This window comes from Macaca fascicularis, chromosome 3, assembly GCF_037993035.2.
Source record: "Macaca fascicularis isolate 582-1 chromosome 3, T2T-MFA8v1.1".
Taxonomy (NCBI): domain Eukaryota; kingdom Metazoa; phylum Chordata; class Mammalia; order Primates; family Cercopithecidae; genus Macaca; species Macaca fascicularis.
Window position 1 is genome coordinate 80,401,456 of NC_088377.1, and position 15,898 is coordinate 80,417,353.

At 33.4% G+C, this 15,898-nt stretch overlaps 1 protein-coding gene across 15 annotated transcripts in view; it reads left to right on the forward strand.

Annotated features, from left to right (window-relative positions):
* Nucleotides 1-15,898, forward strand: part of ZPBP (zona pellucida binding protein) — a 149,812-nt gene that overhangs the window by 68,129 nt on the left and 65,785 nt on the right. For 10 of the 15 annotated variants that reach the window (XM_005549610.5, XM_074036567.1, XM_005549611.5 and 7 more), the window contains one exon: nt 7,054-7,130. The exons of 4 other annotated variants lie outside the window; for them this stretch is intronic. In XM_005549610.5, the coding sequence (XP_005549667.1) occupies nt 7,054-7,130 (77 nt within the window). Of the gene's footprint in view, nt 1-7,053; nt 7,131-10,584; nt 10,748-15,898 lie in introns of those variants that run through there. One more of the 15 variants, XM_074036565.1, reaches the window with a different exon arrangement.

The following is a 15,898-nucleotide window of genomic DNA, read 5'->3' on the forward strand; positions in this document are numbered from 1 at the left end:
GTATTTCTTGCCTTTAATAATGTGTTGGCTGTTCTAGGTCTTTTGCCTTTTCATGTAAATTTTAGAAGCAGTTTGTAGATAAGCACAAAATATTTTATTGATATTTTGAGTGTCATTGAGTTTAAAGTACATATCAAGTTGGCAAGAACTGACATTGTAACAATAGTGGATCTTCCTATCTATGAACATGGAATATCTTTTTATTTACTTAGGTCTTTGATTTTTTATCAGAGTTTTACAGTTTTCCTCATATAGACTTTGTACTTATTTTGTTATATATTTCATTTTTGTTAGTGTAGTGGCATTGCATTGTTTTCAAATTACAGTTGTTTGTTACAAGTACATAGGAAAGCAATTGACTTTTTAAAACAATTTTTAATTGTATAATTTTAAGATGTACAACATGTTTATATACACACATATGTACACATTAAAATAATTACTGCAAGTCAAGCAAACTAGCATATCTATTATCTCACATCATTATCTTTCTTTCCATCTCCAACCCATGGTAAGAGCATGTAAAATGACTCTTCTTGCAAGTTTTTAGCATATAATACAGTATTATTAACTAGAGTCCTCATGTGGTACATCAGAACATTAGATCTCTAGATTTATTCATTCTTCTTAACTACAACTTTATTCATTTTGATTCACATCATTACCACGACCCCTGCCCTGCCCCTGGGTAATCACCATTCTACTTCCTGATTTTATGAATTTAGTGTTTTTTTTTTTTTTTTTTTCTTAAAGTGAGATCATTCTGTATTTTTCTTTCTGAGCTTATATTATTTCACTTAACATATGTCCTTTAGGTTCATCTGTATTGTTGCAAATGGCAGGATCTCCTTTTTTAAGGCTGAATAATATTCCTCTGTGTGTGTGTGTGTGTGTGTGTGTGTGTATAATGCATTTATTTATTTATATTTATCCAGTCATCCATCATTGAACACTTAAGTTATTTCCATATCTTGGCTGTTATGAATAATGTTGCAGTGAACATGGGAGCACAGATATATGTATGAGGTTGTGGTTTCATTTCTTTTGGATATGTAGTCAGAAGAGGGATTGCTTGGTCAAATGGTAGTTGTATTTTTAATTCCTTTAGTAACTTCTATACTGTTTTCCACAATTGTTGTACCAATGTACATTCCTACTAACAGTATACAAGGGTTCTAGTTTCTCCACACCCTCACCAGTACATTATCTCTCATCATTTTGACAGTAGCCATCCTGACAGGCATGAGATGATATCTTATTGTGGTTTTCATTTGCGTTTCCCTGATTATTGGTGATGTTAAGCATTTTTTCCTTTTTTTCTTCTTCTCCTTCTGGCATTATCATTTTGTATATTATTCAACTTATGTTATTATTCCACAGTTCTTGGATATTCTTTTCTCGTTTTTTTTTTTAATTATGTTTTTGAGAAATTTCTACTGATGTGTTTTCAAGCTTCGGTCTATTTGATTCTTTCCTCCAGCCCACTGATGGGCTCATCAAAGGCATTCTTCATTTTGGTTAAAGTGATTTTGATATCTAGCATTTCCTTGTGATTCTTAGAGTTTCCATCTTTCTCACTACATTATCCATTCTGTTCTTGCATCTTGTCCCATTTTTTCCATTAGAACTCTTAGCATATTATTCATAGTTATTTTACATTTCTGTACCATAATTCCCAAATCTCTGCCATATCTGAGTTTGGTTTTGATGGTTGCTCTGTTTCTTGAAACTGTGTTTGACTTTTAGTATGTTTTCCATTTTTGTGTGTGTGTGTGTGTGTGTGTGTGTGTGTGTGTGTGTGTAAAGCTGACCAGTATGCACCAGGTAGTAAGAAATTAGTTAAATAGTTCTTTTAGTGTGTGATAGTTCTGTTTATCTGGCTAGGATTTGGGCTTTGTTTACTGTTTATTGTAGTACTAGAGGCTACATTTTTTTTTTATCCTCTTGTTTTTGTCTTTCCTATGGTCTTTGGGTAATATGGAGACTTTTTCTTGAGTAAGACTTGAAATGCTTTCCATTATAATACCATGGCATTATACGGAACTCTGTAAATATAGTGGTAATATATGCATGTATGGGGGGTAAGCATCCTGTAAGTCTGTGATTTGCTCTGTTTTTTCAGAGGGCCTGTGTCCTTTGCCTGAGACCTTCACAAGCGCTTCTCTTTCTTACTTTACACTGAGAAGGCTAGAGAGGGTTTGAATTTGGTATTTCCCTTCCCCCAGGTCATTGAGGCTCTGGTAAAAATGAAACTTTGTTAAGCTATTTCTCTTGAGGCAGGGTTTCCAAAATACTAGTTTTACTTCAGATGCTCTTGTTGTACTTTGGTTTGGTTTACTTCCAACTGGTTACTTTTCTCCTTCCCTTTGCCAGAAGCACAAGGAGATTTTCCTCCAGTCTTAACCCTGAGAACCTGTTGGGTTTCCTAGACATAAAGCTCATGAAAGTTTGGAAGCCCTCGCCTGCCGCCCAAGAATGTGCCCCATTGCAGTTTTAACGGTGGAGCTTGTCCACCCTGAGCTTCTTAGCAATTATAATTTAAATTATCCTGGTAATGGCTCCCATAGCAGGCTTCTGCTCCTGGTAAGTTGTGATTCTCTGTATACACCTATCTGCCTCTACATTTTTGGAAGCTGCAGTTTTCCCAGTAACCTCAATTTTCTGATGGGTCTAAGAAAAGTTGCAGATTTTTTTGTTGTTGTTGATACAGGCCTGACATCTGACAAGTTCCTTAGATGTCAAATAGAAACCAGAAATTGTCTCATATCTTTTTTTTGTTTGATTATCCCTGTTACTACCTTCTTTTGTGTTTAGTTATTTATAGAGTACCATTTAAATTTCCTTTTCATTTCATTTTATTAATATATTTTAGTTACTTTCTTGGTGGCTAACCTGAGAACTGCAATTAGAATTTCAAACTCATAAGAAGCTAGTTTGAATTGATTCCAGCTTAGTTATAATAGTATTCCAAAACTCTGCTCCTGTGAAGGTCACTCCTCTATGTTGTCCCTAATTACATTACTGTATATTGTGTATCTACTAACATTGATTTGTAATTATTGTTTTATTCATTTGTCATTATTATCATATAAAAAGATGAGTGATAAAGAATAGTGACTTTTATATTTATCTATATTTACCTTTTATGTTTACCCAGATGTACTCCTATGTAGTTACTTTTGCCAATATTCTTTTTTTTGTGTGTAGTAACAAGTTACTATCTATTCTTCATCAGCTGTTCATTTTTGGAAGACCTTAGATTCTCCTGCATTTTTGAAAGCTTGTTTTGCCAGATACAGGATTCTTGGTTGAGTGTTTTTATTTCAGTTCTTTAAATATATTATCCCACTGCCTTCTGTCCTCTGTGGTTTTTCATGAAAATCTGATGTTCATCTTATTGTGGACACCTAGTATGCGACAAGTTACTTCTTTCTTGCTGCTTTTAAGATTCTCTGTCTTTTATTTTTAAAAAAAATGGTTGCCCATTTATTATAAATGATACTACAGAAAATACAGATATGCTGGCAGATGGAAAAGATGCACAGGGCAAGGCATGTGGGAAGGGGCCTGGAGCTTACATGCTCCCTTTGGGCATGCCACCACCCAGTATCTCTGCATGTTTAGCAACCTAGAAGCTCCTGTCTTTGATTTTTGAAAGTTTCATTATAATTTGTCTCAGTGTGGGATTCCTTGTGTTTACCCTATGTGGATTCTATTTATCTTGTATGTGTTTTATAAAATTTGGGGAATTTTGGCCATTATTTCTTCAAATACTCTTTTTACCACTTTCTCATTTTTCTCTCCTTCTGCGACTCCCATCATGTATATGGTGGTACACTTGATGTTGTTACACAGATGTCTTAGGTTCTCTTCACTTAAATTTTTTTTCTTTCTTCTCTGACTGGATAATTTCAGTGAACTATCTTCAAGTTCACTAATTCTTTTGCTTGCTCAAATCTGTCATTGAAAATGTTTAGTGAATTCCTCATTTCAGTTGTTACAATTTTCTGCTCCATAATTTTTATTAGATTTTGTTCTGTAACTTAATTTTGCTTTATTGATATTCTCTATTTGTGAAGGCGTCATTTTCCTTATTTTCTTTGGTTCTTTGTTCATAATTTTCTTTAGCTCTTTAAGCATATTTAAGATAGCTGATTTAGCGTTTTTGTCTAGCAAGTCCAATGTCTCTTTCCTCAGGGACAATTTCTATTATATTTTGTTCTCTGTGAATAGGCCATACATTCTTGTTTCTTTATATAACTTCTATTTTTTTTTAAAACTTTACATTTTAAAATATTTTAATGGATACTTTTGAAATCAGATCCTTCTGCCTGTTCAGCGTATTTGGTTGTTGCTTGTGTGGATTGTAGTTGTTTGTTTTATAATTTTCTTCATCTTTTGTCATGTCCTCTGAAGTCTGTCTTCCATTTACTTGAAATTTTGTTACATATTTAACTTTTGAATTCTTTTTAACCTTTGTGGTCAGCTACTGACTTAACAGATATTTTCTTAAATTCTGTGTTGAAGTCATCATTTGTTGACTTTGCATTCACTTGGTTGTTGTAAACATTTGATCATTTTCTGGAGTTCTGACAAAAGTTGATTCTGGCCATTTTTGTTCATTTTTTTTTTCATGTTTCTGTGGAAAGAGGTGGCCAGCAGTTTTCCTCTCTGCTATTTTCGCTGGAGTCATTGCTATCTTCTTTATTTTTTAATCTCATAGAAAACTTATCTTACAAAAAGCTAGGTGATTGTATACATGATGAGGTTAGTCAGCTAGCCTAAAGAGGGGATATGCAAGAAGCTCAGGAAAAGATAGCTGATGCAGACAACATGAGTGTCGTGTGGTTTGCCTGATATGGTGGGGATGGATGTAGTGTCTGTTGTCTGTTAACACCATTAATACTGGATTTGGGCTGAACCAGTCTCCTAGATATTTGTTACTTTAGCAATCTTTTATGTATACTGATTCTGAAAAGATAGATTAGAAAATACCTTGTATTTCTTTTGATTCTATGTTGTGGTTTCTGACAGTTTTGCATTAGTTTCATGAAAAGTAGATCTTAATGAATTTTTAAAATTGCCTTAAACTTTTATAAGGATTCAAAAGTAAGAAAATTTTACATCATCATGATGATTCAATCTCATAATCATGTTATGATGCATTGGTAGACTCAGGTCTGCCACCTTCTGAATTACTTTATGGACAATCCATTCAAAAGCTGTACCTTAGGTGTATAATATTTAAAAGACCTGGCTACAGTTTACTAGTGCTTTTCATAACTCTACGCATGTTTCTTTTTTTTTCTTTTTTTCTTTTTTTTGAGACAGAGTCTCACTCTGTTGCCGAGGCTGGAGTGCATGGGCATGATCTCAGCTCACTGCAACCTCTGCCTCCTGGGTTCAAGCGATAAAATTTAGAGATTTAACTTTTCTCGGGCCTGGATTTAGATAACTTCATTTTAAAAGGACTGAAGGTAAAAATAGAATATAAATAAAACCTTTTCTCCCCCAAGTCTGTGACCCTAGTTGGACCTCTGTCTGAAATTAACTGATCTAATTTTATAAAATCACTAGGTTGAATTTTGTTGTCTGTAATATTGTATAGTACCTCATAATATCAATTCAGATGGCAAGAGTGAAGTTTCACACCATGTATGGGTTTGGGAAGAATTTGAAAGAAATATGTTGAAACAACAAAATAAAGATTTCCCATTATTCTGGGAATATACTCCACGTATATTCATACTTTTACGATCAATTTTATGATCTTCATATCAATAGTTGTCCATCAGACATATTTTACATGACATACTAGGTAAATGTTGGTAATATAGAGTAAGGATCCCTCTTCAAGATTGTATTATGGTAAAAACAATATGCATATAATAATAGTACAACTTATGTAAATACTGTAGAAGAGTTACCAAGTGTTGTATGGGTTCTGAGGAAGTAAAGATGTTATTAAGGAGATCAACAGTTAAGGAGGCACGTGAAAAATTACTGGTGTTTTGAAAGAATTCTGTGGAAAATGAACAACTTAAAAGTCATGTACACAGGTATCATAGAGCAATATTTGGAGTCGAATAGCGAATGGATAGCATACAAGTAGAGTTATGGGAAAAACAAAATTGTCAAGATCAGTAGTAAATAAATTATAGAGATTTTGGTTGCTGAATTGAAGTATTTGGTTTTAAACGTATCCTCATAACTGGAAAGGGTGACAGAAATCACATTATTCAGCCCCTTGTTTTACAAATTAGAGTAGAAACCTCAAATGTTATTTTAACATTATACCTATGTTTATTAGTAGACCTCCTATAGAACTCAGGCTAGAAATCAGATTTCTTTCAATGTATTTTTTAAGTCTTGTAGTACAATAGGAACATTTCTCAGATGATCTTGCAGAGACAGTACTCATTTCTACATTGCTAAATTCAATGGGATTTTGTTGATTTTGTTCACTTATGTATCCCAAGCCCCTAGAGTAATTCCTGGCACACAGTAGGCTCCTGGCAATTATTTATTAAATAAATGAATGTGTGTCTGAATATAAATATTCATCATTTTAGTTACCATGGCCGCTACTAAAATCCAACCTCATTTCCCTTTCCAGTATTGTGATCAGAGTTTATCCTACCTCTATCATTTTGCAGCTAGAGATTAAGAATTGAGATAAATGACACACAGTATATTATATAGAGTTAAATACAATATTGAATGAATGCACATAAATGTATACATACCTATACATATGTATGTTATTAAAATTGAAATAAATCTGTTGCTCAGATTTTACAAAATCAACAGCCCAACATTATCAGGAAAGTTGATTAATTCTTAAGTTCACTGAAGAAATAAGGTTGTCCTGATTTATAGAAAGCAAATTGTTGACTTAGTTTTTTGCTAAAAAGAGTCATTTAGCACTAGGAAAATTGCTTAATATTTTAATGGAAGAGAAATATTAGAATATCATTTCATTTTTCAAAAGCCAATTTAAATATTGTAACAGAATACATTATACCCATGATAAAATATAATATATTTTCTCAGTTTCATCTCTAGACACTGAAAAAGGACCCAAGCCATGTACAGACCATAATTGTGAACCTTCCAAAAGACTATTTAAGGTATGTTATGTGAGGCTGGTAAAAGGAAAAAAAAAGTTAAATGAACATGCCCCATGAGTAAGTAAGCATCCTAGCTATTTATAAAATACATTGAATCCCCACAATTAAGGATTTCAACAATAAAAATAAAACTTTACCCACTAATAAAAGATAAGACGTTAATAGAATTTATAAAATACTTTCAAATTTAGCCTTTTGTAATGGGTTATATGAAGAATAATGGTTTTTCTATTTGTTTTGCCTTATTTGCTATTGCCAATTAATTTATAACTATTATTCAGATAAAATACTGTCCATGTTACCATTGTCCATCATAAATAACAAGCAAATTTGAACCATCTTTATAATCTATTTTCATATTGCTTTGCTCTATACCCAGCATCTTGTATCTATGCTTAGGATGAAAATGATGCTATATCTTCTAGAAGCAATTTAAATTAGTTGTTTTTTACATTATACTTAACATATTGTTCATGTTCAATAAATTTGTGACAATATTTTTCTATGCCTAATTATAATTTACTGACCATAAACACATTGTAAACAGTAATATTTTTAAATGTTTGGCATATATAATTATTTACATTATAATGGTTGTAAAGTGTTTCTACTAAAGGTATAAGTATTGTACACAGAGATCGATATCCATTATTTTTGCCTAGTGAAATTGACAAGGGGATTATTTCTTAATTTGTACTCAGTAAGCCTCCTAAAATGTAGCTTCAGTCAGGAATTCCCAACTCCTTGGCTACAGACTGATACCAATCCATGGCCTGTTAGGAACTGGGCCGTATAGCAGGAGGTGAGTGGCAGGCTAGAGAGAAGCTTCACTGTGTTTACAGTCCCCCATCTACATCACTTGTATTACCACCTGAGATCTGCCTCCTCCTGTCAGATCAGATCAAGCGCAGCATTAGATTCTTATGGGAGTGCAAACCCTGTTGTGAACTGTGCATGTGAGGGATCTAGATTGTGTATTCCTTATGAGAATCTAATGCCTGATGATCTGTCACTGTCTCCTGTCAACCCCAGATGGGACCTTCTAGTTGTAGGAAAACAAGCTCAGAGCTTTCACTGATTTTACATTATGGTGAGTTGTATAATTATTTCATGATTTTTTTACAATGCAATGATATAAATAAAGTGCACAATAAATGTAATGCACTTGAGTCATCCTGAAACCATCCCCCGCCTTCCCAGTCTGTGGAAAAATTGTCTTTCATGAAACCGGTCCCTGCTGCCATAAAAGGGTGGGAACTGTTGGTCTAAGTCATCAGTTCACATATTATCTTATATTTCCATTTAAAATTTTTTCTTACCTGTCTTCCTTGGGATAGGTTTTCTTCTTTTTTACTCTTGAAATAAGATTTAGGATTTGAGGCACCATGAAGAGAGCACTTAATCTTAATTTTCTTCTCTCAGTTTTTAATATGTGAGTACTGTGTTAAACTTTAGTCAGTTATTACCTAATACATCTTTTACTCTTTACCAGTCTTAAACAGTCACAGACCCTGAGTTAGGATAATTTATTTGGAAATGGGGTTGGAATGTGTGTTCAAGCATAGGGATTAGGAGTAGGGGAAGGAATCTGACCCATTTCATTATTTTCCCTGATGGTGGGCTCACGGTGATAATTGTTGAGCTTTCTTATGTCATTTTTATTTATTCTTTTCTCTTTTACATTCAGGGGGTACATGTGCAGGTTTGTTACATGGGTAAATTCCACATCATTGGGGTTTGGTGTACAAATGATTTTGCCACCCAGATAGTGAGCATAGTACTTGATAGGTTGTTTTTCGAGCCTCCACCTTCCACCCTCAAGTAAGCTCTGGGGTCTGTTGTTCCTCTCTTTGTGTCCATGTGTGCTCAGTGTTTAGCTCCCACTTATAAGTGAGAACATGTGGTATTTGGCTTTATGTTTTCTGCATTAATTTGTTGAGGATAATGGCCTCCAGCTGCATTCATGTTGTTGCAAAGGACATGATTTAATTCTTTTTTATGGCTGCATAGTATTCCATTGTGTATAGGTACCACATTTTCTTTATCCTGTCTACCATTGGTGGGCATCTAGGTTGATTCCATGTCTTTGCTATTGTAAATAGTGGCAGTGAACATATACACCCATGTGTCTTTATGGTGGAATGATTTATATTCCTTTGGGTATATGCCCTGTAATGGGATTGTTGGGTCAAATGGTAGTTCTGTTTTCATTTCTTTGTGAAATTTCCAAACTGCTTTCCACAGTGGCTAAACTAATTTACATTCCCACCAGCAGTATATAAGTGTCCCCTTTTCTCTATAACCTCGCCAACATCAGTTATTTTCTGACTTTTTAATAATAGCCATTCTTACTGGTTTGAGATGCTATCTCATTGTGGTTTTGATTTGTTTTTCTATGATGATTAGTGATGTGGAGCATTTTTTCATATGCTTGTTGGCTCCCTATATGTCTTCTTTTGAGAAATATCTGTTCATGTCCTTTGCCCTTTTGTTAATGGGATTGTTTGTATTTTGCTAGCTGATTTAAGTACCTTATAGATTCTGGATATTAGACCTTTGTTGGATACATAGTTTGCAAAAAATTTCCCCCATTCTGTAGGTCTTGTGTTTACTGTGTTGATAGTTTCTTTTGCTGTACAGAAGCTCTTTAGTTTAATTAGGTTCCATTTGTCTATTTTTGGTTTGGTTGCAATTGCTTTTGGAGACTTCATCATGAAATCTTTGCCAAGGCCTATGTTCAGAATGGTATGTCCTAAACTTTCTGCTAGGGTTTTTAATAGTTTAAATCTTTAATCCATCATGAGTTGATTTTTATGTATAGTGAAGTGAAGGGATAAGTTTCTATCTTTTCTACTGAAAGGCAATTTTATTGCTGTGCTTTATATAGAAACACAAAATAATTTTTAAAGCTTCCATACGATGAAGCTTTGAATACAAGAGGTCTGTGGTTTCATTAAGTTCATTTGTTCCTTTTCCTCCCCAAATACCTGCTTTCTGACTTTTCCTGTCCTTTGGAAACTTTTTTTAAATGCAGTATGTTTATCTTTCTTTCTTCTTCAGCATAGAATTTCTTATTTGGCTTGTTACAGCAAAATAAAGAAGAGTGGTGCTTTTCTGTCTTGATGATAATATAAGAACAGCATATTGGCATATAGGAAAAAGAATTCAGAATTTGCAGGCAATGCTATTTTCACAAAAGCACCTTCATTTAAAAATCTGAAAAATTACTTGATGTATTTGTCTCATCGTTGGTCTCATTTGCCTTTCAACGTTAGTACCTTTTCATCTTGTATTAGCATCTTATATATTATTAAATACAATCTTTTGATTTTAGGAAGATTTAAGTAGCTGAAATTGTCTCCAGATTACACTAAGGCCAAATTTACTTTGGCATACTTGTCCCGATGATGTTGTATCTTGCTTTTAAATATTTGTTCTAAATATGTTATATTAGGCCGGACGTGGTGGCTCAAGCCTGTAATACCAGCACTTTGGGAGACCAAGGCGGGTGGATCACCTGATGTCAGGAGTTCGAGACCAGCCTGCCCAACATGGAGAAACCCCATCTCTACTAAAAATAAAAAAAAATTAGCTGGGTGTGGTGGTGGGTGCCTGTAATCCCAGCTACTCATGAGGCTGAGGCAGGAGAATCACTTGAACCCAGGAGGCGAAGGTTGCAGTGAGCTGAGATCACGCCATTGCACTCCAGCCTGGGCAACAAGAGCGAAACTTCGTCTCAAAAAAAAAAGAAAAAGAATAAATAAATAAATATGTTATATTTCTTAAGTGTATCATTTTCGTGCCACTCTTCTCTGTTTTGTCAATCCTTATGCCAGTTCCATACTTTCTTCATTACTTCGTCTGTACAGTGATTCTTTTGTCAGTAGTGTTTTTACGTTGATTTTTTGTCAAGGTTGTTCTGGATATTCTAGGTTCCTTTCCTTTCCAAGAAAATTTAGAATCAGCTTGTATGTCAATTTTCTCAAAAAGGACTGCTTTGGTTGGGATTGGAGTTTCCTTATTATCAATTTGGTGAGAAGTGCATTTTAATAGTATTCAATCTTCCAATACCTGAAAATGCTACATCTCTCTCTCTAGGTTTAAAAAAATAAATATATAGGATTATTTGGAGATGAATAATGTATTGTCTCCTCCTTCAGAGAAGTTCATGGGAAAGTAGGAGAACCAACATGTAGACAAGTTACCTTATGTATGCAATGTGGCAGTTAACTGTAACAGAAATAGGTAAAGGATGATAGGATAATATATAATTGATTAATATTTTTCTAGAAGTCGAAGAAGGAAAACAATGCCACTGCCATATATAACAGATGGTATTTACTCATTCATCCATTTATTTTAAGTATGTTTGCAAGTTAAGCTATCATAGTGTCATTATATTCAAATAATTGTATAATTACTTGACTCAAGTGTTCAGTTGAAAATCAGACCAAGTGGAGCTTGATTACAACCCAGAAAGTAATCTATTTAGAGTCTTTCATATTGGGATCATCTCTGACATATTTATCACTCTTAAGAAAGGTGACTAATATTCCCTAATATTAAAAATAATGATTTTAATTGGGTAAAGTTTATATTGGAAAATTCATAATCCATTTCTTTATCTCTTTACAATGTTATTCATAAAAATTAGTCTTTGAAAGAAGAAATGCCATTGTCTTCTGTTTTTCAAAATAGACTGTTATTACCTAGAATTGGAAATAGTATAATAATAAATATAAGAAGACATTTGCTGCTAATGGCTTTACACAGAAATTTTATTTACAATATATTTATATTTGTCTGTGTAATGGTGAACTTCTGTACGTGCCAAAAGAACTTCATTACATGTTGTTCTTCATGAGCTCTCCCATGGAAATTATTCTTTACAGTCAGAGAAATGTGATGCCTTTCTTCAGTCACTGTTACATTATGCAGGTTTTTATATTTCTCTTTTTCAGCTTCACACATCAAGTGACATTATAACAACTATACTGTAAAATAATTTAAATAACTATATTATAAAATAATAGAGCTTGGGTTGGAACAGTCTTCTATGTAACAATTTTATCTCTGCAGATTTAAATATATTAATTTGAAAAAATTATCTTCTTTTTGCATTTTTTTAGTGTAAAGGTCTTTTATGTAATTTGGGCTAAATTTATTCCTAAGTATTTTGTGGTGGGTTTGGATGCTATTTTAAATGGAATATTTAAAAATTCACTTGATAGTTGTTTCAATTTCCAGCAGATATTTTCATATTATCCTTGTATCATGCTACTTTGCTAAATTAACTTGTTAATTATAGTAGTTGTTTTATAGATTACTGAGGTCTATGTAATCTATCATTTCATCTGCAAATAGAGACAGTGTTACTTCATTATTTTTATTTTTATGCATTTTATTTATGTGTTACATTTTCTCTGAATACCTGTAATCTACAGTACAACATTGAATAGATGTGACAAGAATGGGCATCCTTTTCTTTCTCCTGATCCTAAAGGGGAAAGTACCATCTAGCATGATGTAACCTCTAGGTTGTAACCTCTAGGTTTTCATAGATACCTTTTATCAGAATGAGAAAGTTCTCTTCCCTATTTACTGGGAGATTACATTACGAATGGGTGTTACATTTTTCAAATATTTTTTCTGATCTTGTTGAAAACAACTTTTATCTGTATTATATTTGTTAATGTCTTATTAAGGATTTATATATATATATATATGTTATATGTCATGTTATTTTTTGTAATGTCTGCTCAGGTTTTGGTATTTGGACTATGTTGGCCTTGTAAGATGACTTGTAACTCTTTCCTTCTCTTGTATTTTCTGAAAATGTTTTTAGTTATTAGTTTACTTTTCTTAAGATGTTTGATAGAATGCACTAGTTGAAGCACTGGGTCCTGTAGTGTTCTTTGTGGGTAGGTTTTCAATAAGAAATTATTTCTTAAGTACATGTAGAGATATTTGGATTTTCCTGTTCATTTTGTTCACTTTTAGTGAGTTGCATGTCTCAAAAATCTCATATATTGAATCAAAATTTTCAGATTTTTCTGGCATGAAATTGCTTCTAATATTACCTTTCTGGTTGTAAGATTTGTAGTGATTATCTCTCTTTTCTGATATGTTGAGTGGTATGTGTTCTCTCTCATTTTCAGTGTTTTTCTAATTTCCTTTTTTTTTTTTTCTTTTTTGAGACAGAATCTCTGTTGCCTAGGCTGGAGTTCAGTGGTGCAACCTCGGCTCACTGCAACTTTTGCCTCCCAGGTTCAAGCAATTCTCCTGCCTCAGCCTTCTGAGTAACTGGGATTACAGGCGCACACCACCACGCCTGGCCAATTTTTGTATTTTTTGTAGAGACGGGGTTTCACCATGTTGGTCAGGCTGGTCTTGAACTGCTGACCTTGTGATCTGCCTGCCTTGGCTTCCCAAAGTGCTGGGATTACAGTCATGAGCCACCATGCCCGGCCCCTTCTTTCTTTTTGATTCTTGAGTTAGCTTAATTTCCAGGTTTTGGGAATTTTTCCTAATATCTTATTATCAATTTCTAGTTTAATTCTGTTTTGGTCAAAGACATACTCTGTATATTTTAAGTCCTTCTGAATTTATTCAACATGCTATCTAGCCTTGTGGAATATATTATGTACATGTTAAGATACTGTGTAGATGTTAGGTGTCATGTTTTATAATTAACTAAAAGTGGATGATAGTGTTGTTCAGATCATCTTGGTCATGAGTTGGCAAATTTTCCTTGTAAAGGACCACATAGTAAATATTTTAGGCTTTGTGGGCAACATGGCTGTCTGTTCACCTTGCTGATTATTTCCTTTGTTGTGCAGAAGCTTTTTAGTTTAATTAGGTCCCATCTGTTTATCTTTGTTTTTGTTGCATTTGCTTTTGCATTCATCATCATGAACTCTTTGACTAAGCCAGTGTCTAGAAGAGTTTTCCAATGTTATCTTGTAGAATTTTTATGGTTTCAGGTCTTAGATGTCAGTTTTCGATCCATCTTGAGTTGATTTTTGTATCCGGTGAGAGATGAGGATCCAGTTTCATTCTGCTACATGTGATTTGCCAATTATCCCAGCACCATTTGTTGAATAGGGTGTCTTTCCTCACTTTATGTTTTTGTTTGCCTTGTTGATGATCAGTTGGCTATAAGTATTTGGCTTTATTTCTGGGTTCTGTATTCTGTTCCATTGGTCTACATGCCGGTTTTTATACAGTACTATGCTGTTTTGGCAACTGTAGTTTGTAGTATAGTTTGAAGTCAGGTAATGTGATGACTCCAGATTTTTTTTTTTTTTTTCTTAGTCTTGCTTTGGCTATGTGGGGCCTTTTTTGGTTCCATATAAATTTTAGGATTTTTTTTTCTGGTTCGCTGAAGAATGATGATGGTATTTTGATGGGAATTGCATTGAATTTATAGGTTGTTCTTGATAAGATGGTCATTTTGACAATATTGATTCTACTCATCCATGAGCATGGATGTGTTTCCATTTGTTAGTGTCATCTGTGATTTCTTTCAGCAGTGTTTTATAGTTTTTCCTGTAGAGATCTTTCACTTCCTTTGTTAGGTATATTCCTAAGCATTTTACTTTTATAGTAGTTGTTATAAAAGGAGTTGAGTCCATGATTTGATTCTCAGTTTGGTTGTTGGTGGTGTACAGCAGTGCAACTAATTCGTGTACATTGGTTTTTATGTTTTACATTTCCCGTCAAAGATGTGATAATTTTTTAGTAATTTTCTATAAGGTATGAAATTTAAGCTAAAGAATATTTTATTTTATTTTATTTTATTTTTTGCCTATAGATGTCCAGTTGCTCCAAAATCAGTTGTTCAAATGCTGTCTTTTCTCCATTGAGTAGCTTTTGTACCTTTGTTAAAATACAGTTGAGCATATTTGTGTGGGACTATTTTTGGGTTATTTATTCTGTTTCATTGTTCTATGTGCTTACGTGTCTTGTAATATCACATGGTCTTGACTACTGTAGCTATCTAGTAAGACTTACTAATGGTAGCGTTATTCTTCCCACTGTTTTCTTGTCAAGATTATTTTAGCTATTTTAGGGTCATACCTTTCTGTATACATTTTGAATAAGCTTGTATATGTGTACAAAAATCATTTTGGGATTTTGATAGGGATTGTGTTAAATCTATATATAATTTTGGGGAAAACTTACATTTTTACTATATTGATTCTTCCTGTCCATGATTATGATATGTCTCTACATCTTCTTAGACCTGCTATTTCCTGTATCAGTATTTTGTAATTTTCAGTATACAGATCTTGTATGTGTTTTAGTAAGTTTGTATATAATTATTTCCTTTTCTTTGGAGTTATTTTGAAGAATGTTATGTTTTAATTTGGATTTTCAAATGTTCATTATTAGTGTGTTCAAATGCAATTGATTTTTATGTGTTGATATAAGTTTCCTGTAAACTTGATGTATTCAATTATTCTAGACTTTTTTCATTTTGTTTTGTTTTGCTTTGTTTTACATTCTTTGGGATTTCCTATCACAATTACATCAGCTGCAAACTGAGATAGTTTTATTGTTTCCTCTATGTTTTATTAATAGGGAGTAAGTCTCATTTGTGAGATGTTTAGGGATGGTTCTAACATGACCACAGAAATTGTATTCAGAGAGATATATGAAATTAAAGGATTTTTAATACTTACCAGCCCTAGAAATGGGGGCATGGCACAGCAAGCAGGAGGTCTTGTGGTAGGAGCTTTCAGAGAGTAAGTACAACCAAGCAGGTG